Source organism: Lepus europaeus, chromosome 2, assembly GCF_033115175.1.
Source record: "Lepus europaeus isolate LE1 chromosome 2, mLepTim1.pri, whole genome shotgun sequence".
In the NCBI taxonomy this organism is placed as follows: Eukaryota; Metazoa; Chordata; class Mammalia; order Lagomorpha; family Leporidae; genus Lepus; species Lepus europaeus.
In genome coordinates, this window is record NC_084828.1 from 88,668,557 (window position 1) to 88,681,951 (window position 13,395).

General features: G+C 35.1%; 1 protein-coding gene across 1 annotated transcript; it reads left to right on the plus strand.

Moving 5' to 3' along the window:
* Positions 1 to 493: 493 nt before the first annotated feature.
* On the plus strand, positions 494 to 5,822 carry GMNC (geminin coiled-coil domain containing). The gene is made up of 5 exons (XM_062181286.1): positions 494 to 577; positions 1,135 to 1,309; positions 2,994 to 3,082; positions 3,676 to 3,792; positions 5,202 to 5,822. Exons 1-5 carry the CDS (start codon positions 494 to 496, stop codon positions 5,820 to 5,822), a joined length of 1,086 nt encoding a protein of 361 aa, XP_062037270.1.
* Positions 5,823 to 13,395: the final 7,573 nt, after the last annotated feature.

Here is a 13,395-nt window from a genome sequence, read left to right on the forward strand (position 1 = left end):
CGGTATGCAGTGCCCAAGCTGGACTGGCTTCAGAATTGGACTTTTTCAAAATTTAACTCATTGGGGACTTTTAAAAACTGTGATTTAATTGACAATATTTTTTTTCCTCTTCTTTTTTGTTTCTTCGCTTTATGTTATTCCCAATAAAAGTCCGAAAATCAACAAAAGACTTGTAGTGGTCAAAAAAAGTTTATTCAAAACTAGACTCTGCTGAAGTGAATGGCTTTTACCTGACTAAACATTGACGAATAATTAAGAATTGGCTGTTGTACAAATTAACTCAGGACTGCTGTGTACCTGCCCCTACTTGTACATTTGGGAAGACTGTGTTGAGGTTTGAGAAGAGGGACAGGAGGGTGTTCAGTAGATCAGAAAGAAGTGGACAATACATGCCAGTCTGTTAGCTGTGGTGATATAACTTTGGAAGGGCATTGGGCCCTAGTGATGTAGACAGCTAGCACTTACTGACGTCTGACTTCTTTCAGCTTTGATTATGTGGTTACTTGGAGTGACTTTATGCCCCCTGTACTTAGATTTGGAGTTGGGAGGAGAAAATATAGACATATTTGTATCAGAGGTAGATCCAGTAGTATGTTGGGAGGAGAAAGGAGGAAGAGAAGAATCACACAAGTTAATGATAAGTATGAGGTTCAGCAACTAAAATGAGGAGGTTAGTCTATATGATGTTATGTCTTGTCCATTTTATCCTTGGGAATCTGGGTTCCTTTTTAGTCAAGGTTACTATAAATATAATTGAGGTATTTGAGGAGAGAACAAGTCATGTGTCTTTAAATCATTAGTAGAATTCTTTTGTCTTCGCTTGTGGATAACCTGTTAGGTGAGCTAGGCATCACAACAAAGAATCTTCTTAGATATTTACAAATGTGGTCATTCCAATACCAGTCTGCTCTTTGCTCATAGGGCATTGGAAAGTATTGGGTAAACTGAGGAGCTGATCCCACTTAGTGGTTTTAATTTGACAACTCAAAAATTGATCCAAATCTGCACTTAATGCTTTCACTGTTTTTTGATTCACTGTATGTAATTTCTCCATGTTTCTCCCACCCTTCTCCCCATCACCTTATCTCCTGGGACCCCCACCCTCACAATCACTACTCATACTGATTTTCACAGAACACCATTCTACCTTGCCAAGATCAGTACTTTGTAGGAGGCCAGAGCTATAATTGCCCGTATTCCACTACAACGTCAGAATCTAGTGTTGACGTTTCCACGGAGACTTGGGTCTCTTTCTGGGCTGCTGGTCTCCTGGACAACAGAGAGCCCCAACAAGCACCACAGGCACAGGGTAAGTTGTGCTCTTCTACTTTCTTCATAGATCTGGAGCCTTTTCCAGTGCCCGTAACTGCAATGCATCATGGGCTATGGATCCTGTAGAAGAAGGGATGATATGGAAAATTTAAGTCAGTTCATAGCCTCCTGAACTTCACAGCTATAAATATGATTGTTTGTTCTTGACAAAGAATAAAAATGGGATTCTATCCCTTGGCTCGCTAGAACACCATGTATTCTTCTCTATATTTTAAAATTCTTGGGGATTCCCAACTCACTGAGGGAGTTTGGGTCTGAGTCAAAGTTTTATAAACAGTACCTAACAGGATGATTTGGGAGTGAATATATTATTTGGGGCATTTTTAAGGTCAATTCAAGAAAGTTATTTTTTTTTAAATAGAGAAAACCAAGAACAAAGACAAGCTTCATCTACTATTTTACAAAGGAAATTCTATGAACAGCTCCTTGTAAGTGAAAAAATAAAATGATACCTCTTCACAGAAAAATCATTTCAAGTTTGAAGGGACATATAAATTGATGGGAATTTACATATACTATTAATTCTGACCTGTTGCCTAGGGAAATATACTTATAAGCTTTCACAGAATTTCTGTCTTAACAATCAGGTTTTTGGAAAAGCTTTCAGGTGCCTCAGAAATAAACATTGATATTATTAATTCCACATGATTTCTTGGGAGAAGGATCTAAGACACAAAAATCCCTTCCAAATATTGAAACCAAATTATGTTTTGGAAGGAAATTGTTCAGTTTAGGTTTTTCACCACAAGCAATAGGGAAAAAAGAATGCCAAAAAAGATAAACTCAAACAACTCATAAAGTTTTATTCCTGTCTCTCCTCTTTCCACTTTAGCCCAAATTATTTCAATAACAGCAGTTTAAATAGAGGGGGCAAGGAATCATACCGTACAAAATAAGGAAGAGCTGGTAAAAATAAACTAATTTAGAGTGCCCAGGCAGTTTTTATTTATAGATTTAACTTCCTATCAAATATGAAATAATCTGTCAGAAAACCACTAAAAATTCAGAATAAAACAGGTAAAACAGGTTAAATTTTGGGTATAGTTTTGAAATTTTCAACAAAGTTTTCAGAGAAGTAAAGTCCAAATTATTTTAAAGTGGAAATTGTTACCACATAGATTTCCAAATAAATTCTGTCCATCAAATTTAAGAGGTAGGCAGATAGGCAGATAAACAGGGACAGCAATAGCATCAGAAAATGAGATTTGATTATAGAGCCAAATGTGATATCACCTAATGATAAAGCCCAGAAAAGAAGATAACTTTGGAAAGCCTAGTGAAATTGAAAAACTATGCTTAGTGGGGTGTGGGGTTAGGGACGAGGGAGGCAGGTGTCAATACATATTTGAACGAATTAATGATGTAGATGGGACAGTTTTTATGAATTTAACCAGCAGGACTCTTACATTAGAAAAGAATGTGACCTTTCAGCTCCTAGAATATTCACCTCTGTAACCACTTTGGTATTTCATATTTGTTGCTCATAACTTCCTTGCCTCTTTTCTAAGCTTTAAATATTTTGTTTCCCTGCATGGAGGCAATAATTGCTTTTTGTAAGGTATTTCAATTATTAAACCATCTTAAATAATTTGATGAGTTTCCTTGCTGCACACAAACTGCAAGAGTGTTTTCTCAGTTGTCCACTTGGTATTTTCACATAGAACCATCCAGTGAATCACATTTTCCTGTTCTGGATTCCTGTTCCTGGGAAGAGGCTCAACTTTCTTCTCAGCTCTACAGAAATAAGCAGGTATGTATAGGAAATCAGAACACCGAGACTGGCTATATCCCAGGTATGGGCTCCATGTTTTCCATAAAGTTGTTCCTTAACATCACACTACTTCTTTTCCTTTTGAAACTGATATTCACTCAGGGTAGTACATGTCCACAGGAGTAAGTGTTAGATGATGAATGTCACAGGAACTAAAACACACACACACGCTCTCTGTCTCTCTTTATCTCCATCTCCATATCTCACCCCCCATCTCGTGCAAGTAAGGAGTTCAGCAAAAACATTTTCAATACCTTTTTTAATACTTAAACAGTAGCATGCAGTTCATTTTCCTTTATATCTACCTGATACCCTTTTGGTTACCATTTAAAAAGGCATGTAATCTCTTAAAGTATGTTGCAATGGATTGAAAAATCTGAGCATAAAACTGAACAATCAGGTGGTAGAGGGTGTAGATTTAATTTAGGTCTCTGAGGACAAGTGCTCCCTGAAGTTGTGCTCATAAAACAAACAGAGGAATAATCAAGTTTAAGCAAGTTAAGGATCAGTGGCATGGTTATAAGGTTACAGAGTCAATATAGTGGATCAACCTTTACCATTGCTTGTTGCAGCTGCAAGATACTCTGGTGCAGAAGGAAGAAGAACTTGCTAGGTTACATGAAGAGAATAATCATCTCAGACAATACCTGAATTCTACTTTGGTTAAGTGCCTTGAAGAGAAGGCCAAGGTATGTAAGGATATCCTTTATAAGGACAGAACAGATTTGAGAAGGGGTACCATTTATGTAAAACTCCTTAATTGAATGTAAGTATACTATACAGTGTGTCCTGATGTGCCTTTATAGGACAGATGGGCTTTTCCTAAGAACATACAGGCCTCTCTTAAGTTTATGTGTCATTTCTCTGAAGTATCTAGATGGCAGGTTTTAACTATACATTAGAACCAAGATGCCCAAGAATCAAAAGTATCCTGCATTGCTGGAACTACAGGGATTAAGGAAAAGATTCATATGCTAAGATCTGAAATATCCATTTCTTTTCATTGTATGGTTGACTTTAAATAAATCACTCTCAGGGCTTCATTTATCATCATCTGTAAATGGATCAATTAAGATTTTTCAAGAGATTTCCAATTAAATACAGCAAATTACATTATATATTAATTTGCATTTTACTACATTTTAAAATGAACTATTTCTGACTTAAGCATAGTTTGCCCAAAGTCTTTTTTTGTTCTCTAATTTTGTGCTTTTCATTATATATTTGCCACTAAGTTAACATTATTGCTTCTATCATTAATCTTTACCTCACTTCTAGACAACTTGGATTATTTGATATTATTTAATCTGAATTGTTAATGTTTCTTGCTACTTTGACTGAATATTAAAGTCAGAGAAGAAAGGATGCTAGGTTTTATTTCTTTTCAATTCAGTTAACTTTTTAAAAAGGGGGTTACATTTTACAGTTCTTAGCCTGGGCGTCTAACTCCAGTCACCATTCCATAAAAAGAACATTCATTAAATTGTTCTGTGATATTAATTAGTCAGTTTTACCTCTCATGTCCTCAATTTTGAAAGATTTAGAGTCATATAATGCCATGCTTTATGGAGCACTTTGAAAATTAAAGAAATAGAGGAAGCAATGTTGTATAACATTTGAATCAAAGGTTCTGTCTTGATTCAGATGGTTTAGGTTTAAATCTGGACTACGTTATCCCCAGCACACCACTATTATGCACGTACCTTAGTTCCCTCCTTTATGGAAATTTTATGGGCATCCATATCAAATGAAATAATACCTTTAATCTCACACATATTAATTTATAATAAATGACATTTTATTTATCATAGCTCAACAAATTACAGTTGCTGTTATTGTCATCAGCATAATTAGAAATTACTGTTTGAGTTGAAATATTACAGACATGATGTGCTCCTATCAACTTTGAAAATATAAAATAAAAAATATGAACTAGAGTTTCTAGATGGTAACTTGTCATTGTAGATCCTGTTTCACTGACAGAAACTATCCAATCAATTCTACTTGTGCATGAAGAACTAGAACTTTAATTTTCTAAAGGATTAAGGTAACTAATCATATTAGAAGGAGGTATAATTTTCAAATATCACTCCCCCAGAAATTGCTGTCATCAGATGAATTCTACAAAGCATATGGAAAATTCAGAAAGGGGAAGAGGAAACCCAAACAGCAAAGATGCTCTTTAACTGAGATTCCCTACCCCAAAAATGCGAAGAGAAACTTCTCTACTGACTTTGCTAAATGTGAAGAACAACCTGGGCCTCCTGTGGATCCCTGGGTCCTTCAGACACTTGGGTTAAAAGACCTTAACACCATTGATGACACTTTATCAGCTAACTACAGTGCCCTCTCCTCTCATCCCAGAAGCATCACTGACACATTTTCTGAGTTTCCAGATGATGCAGTGGTTTATGAAAATGTCCCCAGAGAGGAGCTGCCCATTGACTATGGAGGTGATAGAACAATCCCACTGCAGAGCACTGCCAGCCATAGGGAAGATTTCCACTTCCTTGCTCAACATTCAGATGCCTCCTTGGGGAAGAAAACCCTTCCATACTATACTGCTGATGTGTCACCCAACAAGACAGAAATGGCATTTTCCACATCCCTGAGCCCTCACTGCAATGTGAAAACCCATTCTTTCCACCAAGGACAAGCCTTTGTGCGCCGAGATGAGGAGGGAGGCTGGAAGTTTACCTGGGTCCCTAAGCAATCTTAATGACCCCTCCTCTTTTATCACAAACACTGCCATGAACTCTGTTTACAAAGACCTTTCTTGCACTTGAACCTGACTATGGAACTTAGAAGCAATTGCCCAGACCATATCCTGCCACTTTAAGTGTCACTTTGAGTGATTCACTTAAACCTGCAGGGAATGGCTTCCAAGAATCTGTAATGAAACATGTCTGCTCTTCTTTGACTTAAATTTGACTTGTTTACACACCGTCAGCTGCCATTGATTTCCTCCCTTTGTTCTCTCCTTGTAAATGTATTTTCCAATCACTGGTATGGTCCTTCAAGACCTGGATATACTTTTCCAATTACAGCCAGCTTAACAACTTTTCTTGTTTTGTCAAGCAGTTTGAAAGATCACAGACCTTTTACTTTTCTTAGTCCCTTATTCCTTATTTCTGAAAAATTCCCACAGAATGAGTCAAGTGATTGTATCAAGTATTTGCGGCTGGGTGTTGAAATATCTGTGAATGGGGTAGAAACTAGTGTCTTTGTCAGCACTACTGAAGACCTAATGTGAATATGAATAATGCTATGTCCAAGGCAGTTTAGGAAGTGTCCTGCAGTGGTGGTGAAAAAGATTCTTATCAAACCAGTGATCACATTTTATAAATTAAAGAGAACTAAAATTTCATTCAAAATGCTGCATGACATAGTAGCTACAGTTATTCAACATTATTTCTTTAATAACAAGATTATTTTTGAAAGATTGTAGTAACAAAATGTTATTGTCCTAAGCAACTCAATATGGACAAACTCTTATTCCTGAAAATTAGTCAAGCATAGCTCTGCATCGTCTCACTTGTTCATTCATAAGCTCATTTTTCATCATTCTACCCAAATATTTGAAAAAAGATCTAACACTACTTTGTACCAGGCACTGTGCTATGGGGTCATGATAAAATGTAAGTAATTTAGACACTGTGACCATCCTCATGATCTGTTGTGATCTTGAGAAAGCCCCCTCCATTGTGTGAAAAGAAAGCTCCCTCCCTCAAAGCTGCAGAATATAGGCATTGTAATAGATAATTACTAATACTGAAACTGGAAGGGGCCAGCACCGTAACTCACCTGGTTAATCCTCTGCCTGCGGTGCCGGCATCCCATTTGGGTGCTGGGTTCTAGTCCCACTTGTTCCTCTCCCAGTCCAGCTCTCTGCTGTGGCCCAGGAGGGCAGTGGAAGATGGCCCAAGTGTTTGGGCCCCTGCACCTGCATGGGAGACCAGGAAGAAGCACCTGGCTGCTAGCTTTCAATCAGCGCAGTGCCGGCTGTGGCAGCCATTTGGGGAGTGAACCAATGGAAGGAAAACATTTCTCTGTCTCTCTTTCTCACTGTCTATAACTCTACCTGTCAAAAAAAAAATTAAAAAAAGAAAGAAACTGGAGGCCTCGGCTTATTACCAAATGACTATCCCAGCTAACACTCCTGTTTAGTTTTGATAGACATTGCAGATATTATGTAGAGTCAACTTTATATTCAATTTTGAAAAGCAAAAAGAAATATGAATCATTTCAATCAACATTAAAACAATTACTCTGAAGATTGCAGCATTTTTTCTAGTCTGAGCCTATTTTGCATGATGATTCTGACTATGTAACTATATAAATCACATCAAAAATAGATACATGATTGAATACAAATATTGATATCAAGTATTTATATATTAAATATTTTAAAAATCATGTACTTTTAGTACTCGTTAGTACTTCACTCCTTAGTATTCCCATAACAGATAATACATGAAAGAGATGCGCCTATGGTTTTTAATCAAACATCAATTAATGTGAAGTTCACCATGCTGAACTCTGTTCTCATTTTCTCTTCACCACCACTCAAGAAGTTAACTTGCACAATGAATGTCTTCAAGAATGGGCTTGCATTTTGGAATTCCTTATAACAAAAACATTCCCTTTGTTTGTGCTGCAGTTTGATCTCTTCTTTGCTTTGGTGATGTGAAAAAAATATATACTTTCTAAAATTGTGTTACTACTCAGATTTCTTCATAATCCATAAAGAGGAATCAAATATAGTAATTAATAGTATTCTCTGGGATATTTTCATGACTTAGGGAGGAATAAAGCACATTCTATTTTCTGTAGGAAAAAAAAAAAAAAGGAAAAAGGTGAGAGAAAGATAAAAAAAAAAAGTGCCTTTATAGTAATATCTATTTCCCTGGTGGGTAAAATTGATCTCTTTAAAAAAAAAATAAGAATCAGAATTAACTGTGTTTTATGGTACAAGAAATTTTAAAAAACATAATTTTGAAAGTCTAATATTCATACTGTAAAACAAAATTGAATAATTAACAAATACTTACCTTGCCTGCTTTATGCACTTATCGTGTGTTCAGGACAATGGAAAATACATGTGCTTAACATAAGGAAAATGGTACATATAACAAAGCCACAGGAAGTATCACAGCTTTTGATAGTTTTAATCAAATTTGGTCTCAGCTGGAATAAAAGAATCTACAGTGCATTTGTAGTAAATTATGATAACTTGTTCTGGGCACATCATGAATAATATTCTAGAAGAAAATCACATAGTTTTGCAAACCTATCTATAGACAATTGATATACATTGGACTTATACATAGAAAATCCTTTCACTAATGTTTGAGAAATTGTTTTCCATGTGAATTTATGTTCTTTCTTTTATGATTTTCCCTGCCTCTCCAGTAAACCACTATTAGTATTTTATTAAGATACTAGAAAAACAGGAAAAGAAGAAAAATCTAAATACTTTTGTGGTTGCAATAAATATTTTATATTGTGCATAACAATATAAATAATAGATATTATCCTTCTGACTGGTAACCACTCTCCTTTTATTTTTCCTCTTTTATGTGTTGTGTATGGACAGATGAATATCTTTGGCATTTATGGCTTAAGAGTTCTTTCCCACCTTTGGGATACATTAATAGGCTTTCAGATGTTAAGTAGCCTAAAGAATCAAACACCTTATGGGTATAGCACTTTCTTACTTAGCCTCACATAAAAATTAGAGTCTAATATCATTTTTAAAAATATGGTGACATTTCCAGTGTCTTCTGATCATCTGAAAATAAAGCCTTTTTCAATCTGGAAAATAAAAACAACTGGAAAACCTCAGTTATGCAGATGAAATTTAATGAATGGGATTATTTAAGACAGCCTTGATACTAGACTATAATTCTTTAAAAAGTTATAAAATTGTGTAAATCAATGGGAAGAACTTCTTTATTTTTTCTCAAGAAAACAGACAAGAATTTAAAAACTGACATGAATGTATTCAACAACTGACCTATATCACAGGTACAGGGGAAAGTGCATAGTTATAATACTTTTTAAATAGATATTACATCTTGCCTATGAAGTCAGGACACACAGATATACATTTATTTCAGTTTACCAAAAAGTTAACATAAAATTAAATAACAAACGCCTCATTTTTCTTTGTTTTTCACTAAGCCAAATAGCACTGGTTTACAAGGTACAAGTATATGGTATATTTTTTAACATTTTTTTGTTTTATCAATAGTTTTTGTTAAATAAACATAACCAGAGATTCAGTTTTGATTTTCTATTGGATAATTTACAAATGTAAAATGTAATTTAACATTTACTATTTTAAATGATATGATTCCTTTGTGATTTAAGTATTTCTAATTATATATGAGTCAATTTTTGTAATAAGTCTATAGCTAATAAATAAATGAGAAAAACCATGAAATCTTACCTTTGGTCATTACTTCAGAGACATTTAATAATAAATGGAACATTCAATTAAGTGAAAGTTTTCTGTACCCATTTCTACTGTAAAATTTATGTCATGGAAAATAAAATCTCATTTTCCAAATGCATGGAATAGTTATATGATTAATAATGAGGCTCTTATTCAATAGGTATAACCTGTTTCATGCTGTGAAGCTATAAAGATCAAACAGGTGTTAAAACTAACTCATCAGTAAATGAGAGAAATGTGAATTAAATTTGCTTCATTAAAGGAAGTGAGTAATTCATTCACAATTGAAGAATTTCTTGCATGGATGGTTGGATCTTCGTGTTCAGGGACAGCTCTTAGGAATCTGGTTGGAACTTCAAGGAAGGCTTGATTGGAAACAGATTCTTGAGTGATGTTAAGATAAAACTCATCACACAAAAGCTTGATTGAAACCAGTATAGAACCTAAAGAGCAACCTATCTCTTAATTTATTTTTTCCTTATTTTATTTTATGTTTTTGTGGATTTATCTTACTTAGTTGAATGGTAGAGTGACGAAGAGAAGAGAGACAGAGAGTGAGCTTCCAGCTGTTGGTTAAATCCCCAATGGCCACAATGGCCAGGACAGGGCCAGGCTGAAGTCAGGAGTCAGGAACTCCATCTTGGTCTCCACATGGGTGTCAGGGATCTAAATAACTCATACATTTCTCACTACTTCCCCAGTCATATAAGCAGAGAGTTGGATGAGAAGTGGAGCTGTTGGGACTTAACTATGTGAGACTGGTATTGACGTAGGCAGCCTAATCTGATGTGCCACAATGCCTATTCCATGATATTCTTAACTTTTGTAGCATTCTCCTTCTCCTGCCCATTTATTATATCCTGAAAATAAAAAAAAGCCAGAAGTAAGGTATTTGAATATAAATAAATATAAATGCTTGAAGAGATAGATGTTTTCCCTAATTGGACATTACATGTGTATATGTTTTAAAATATCACGATACTCTATAAATACATAAATTTTTATGTGTCATTTAAAAATTAAAAAGTATGAATACATTCCTATATAAGTATGTGTATGTGTGTGTCTATTCCCCTGAAAGTGAATAAAATCTTACATAAATGTTCCAAACTGTTTTCAGTTATACCACAGCAAATTATGAAAATAATTGTTATTTGCACATGCAATTTGTGGACAGGATTTCCCTGATGTCATTATATAGGTCATTTATATAAAGAGAAGATTAATATCAAAAGAAAATGATTTGGGACTGACAATGTGGCTAGTAACCCATCTCTAAATGGAGATTGTTTTATTGTTAAATATTAATAACCCGGATTTTGTTTCATTTCATTAAAACATTCCTTCTCCCTGGAAAAATCTGTGACTACACCTCTTTTACTCTAAAATACTATTAAACACAGAAGTAATCAATATAGGTTGTTGGAAACACCTAAACAGAATGAGTTATGTATTGTGATATCCATATTAAAGCTGGAAAAACTGGCCTGTTATAGGGGTACTCTATAGTAAGGAGTTGAGGCTCAATGTGAACCCTGATGCTGACTTTTAAGTTTTGGAATCTTTCCATGATAATCTCTCTGTCCACTATAACCAATAGTGATATAAGTTGGCCCCACTAAATACATTTAGAGTCCCCAGATTGTTTCAGATGATTACAAGACTCAGATATGGTATTCTTTGATTACTTTCATCAGAGCATCATTCTGCATTCAGGAAACTTATCATTGCTGATTGATATAATTTACAAGAGAACAAATTCATTCTCTACCGTTTCAATAATCCAAAACCCTTTTATAAACTTGGTATGAGGAGAGTAGGATGGAAAAGTAGGATATATTTATTCAAGTAATGACATTACATCTCTTATTGTCCAACCTTTTAGATATCACTCTAAGGGTAAGTAAAACAGAGATTAGTAATATTTACAATGCTGACTCCACTTGCATTCTGTCCACTCACTTTGGAAGTCAAGGATTAAATGATATAAGTATACAACGGATTTTTTTCTCATGTCTTTTCCAGGTATGTAACCAGAAAAAATAAGGCATAGAAAAGATGATTTGCAGTAATTTTTCATATCAAAAGAATATGGAATGCTATATGGCTGGGTCTGGGATTACGCCAAATTAACTCATGAGCTTTCTAAATATAAGGGTCCCTCAAGACCCTAAGACTGTTGTGAAACTAATAACAAGAGAAGTTTTTCAATGAGTATGCAGTGAGAACTCAGGACTCTTCCTACAATGTAGAGACCACAGAGTTTGTGGCCAGCATCTGCTTTGATCCCCAGCATCTGCACCCTGCCAGACATGGCCCCACCCATCAAAAGAACAGTGTGTACATCCCTTTGGGAGACAAAACACCATACTGCCAGAGGCTAAGCTTTTTCTTTCTTTGCCTTTAAGGAGCATGACTAGTCACATGTATCCCATCCTATCATCTCCACTCCAAATTTCTACAATAAAATTATTATTTAATATAGTACTTTCATTTAAAAAGATATAGGATGGATAAGATTTCTTATAATCCTTTTTTAGCAACAATGGAAGCTAAAAGGGCTGAAGACTGAGATGAGCTTTCTTGTGGATGGAAATAAGATCCTTCCAATGACCTACAATATTATACATTAATTAAACCTTTCTCAATTTCAATATATTCACTTGTAAAATGGAGATAAAGCATTTCCCCTATCTGAAAGTATTGTGAGATAACCTTATAACTGAAGAGCTATGCATATGTTAATAATCTGTCATTTTCCATAACCTTCATGTGGAGCAAAAATCTATTTAAATTTCATTTTATAGCATAAAACTTCACACCTAATAAAATATGATATTTTTAAAATCAGTTATATATATATTTCTATGGATTTAATTCAATAAATGTCCGCTGTTTTCCTATTAAGTTCAAAGTGTGATTTTATGTTCTAGGAACTATAGCCAATGTCTTAAAAGAGTTTACAGGTTGATGAGTGTAAGGAAACTAGTAAAGGATTCATTGGAAGGCATAATGCCAAATAGAGTCACTAGAAAGAATTACAAGAAGCAAAGTTAAATAGAAGGGGAAGAAAAGTAAAATTCAACAAGGACAAATTTGGGCAATTCAGAGAATTTAAATAGTTCAGTCTCTTGTTTGTTAGGTTTTTATGAAATTGTGGTGGCCAGCGCTGTAGCGTAGTGGGTATAGGCACCACCTGTGATGCTGACATCCCACATGGGCACTGATTCAAATCCCAGCTGCTCTACTTCCAGTCCAGTTCCCTGTTAATGGGGCTGGGAAAGCAGCAGAAGATGGCCAAGTACCTGGATATATGCACTCACCTGGGAGACCTGGAAGAAGCTCCTGGCTTCAGATTGTCCCAGTTCCTGCCATTGCAACCATTTGGGAGTGAAACAGTGGAAGAAGTCTCTCTCTCTTTCTCTGTCTCAACACTGCCTTTCAAATAAAAATATGTCATTAAAATATGTACAGAATGAATACTGAAATTAAGAATAAGTGTTTATACTTGGAGAGATAAAATGTCTATCAACATTCTATAAATGATGGAAGAGAAATAGCATATAGAATCCAAGAATATACAGGTGTACCAAATAGGAAAAGTTACCACTTGAATTTCTTACTATACTACCAACAAGTCATATTATTCAGGGAAACAGCAAATATGAATAACAGCAAATTGAACTCTTTTTTCTGGTAAAGGAGGCAAGCACCCAGTTAACAGAGAAGTAGGAATTGTGTCAGGAATAGATCTTCCTCCCATTCTAAGTCACCTTGAACCACAACTTTAACCTTCACTTGGAGATGGGAATCATGTGGATCCTGGGGCCTGCGT

What these genes read in the sequence shown, in the direction of transcription:
- GMNC (XM_062181286.1), top strand. Translation starts at nt 494, where the DNA reads ATGTGGTTACTTGGAGTGACTTTATGCCCCCTGTACTTAGATTTGGAG. An exon ending in TAGACATATTTGTATCAGAG is followed by an intron (nt 578 to 1,134) that starts GTAGATCCAGTA and finishes TGATTTTCACAG; the next exon opens with AACACCATTCTACCTTGCCA. An exon ending in ACAAGCACCACAGGCACAGG is followed by an intron (nt 1,310 to 2,993) that starts GTAAGTTGTGCT and finishes ATTTTCACATAG; the next exon opens with AACCATCCAGTGAATCACAT.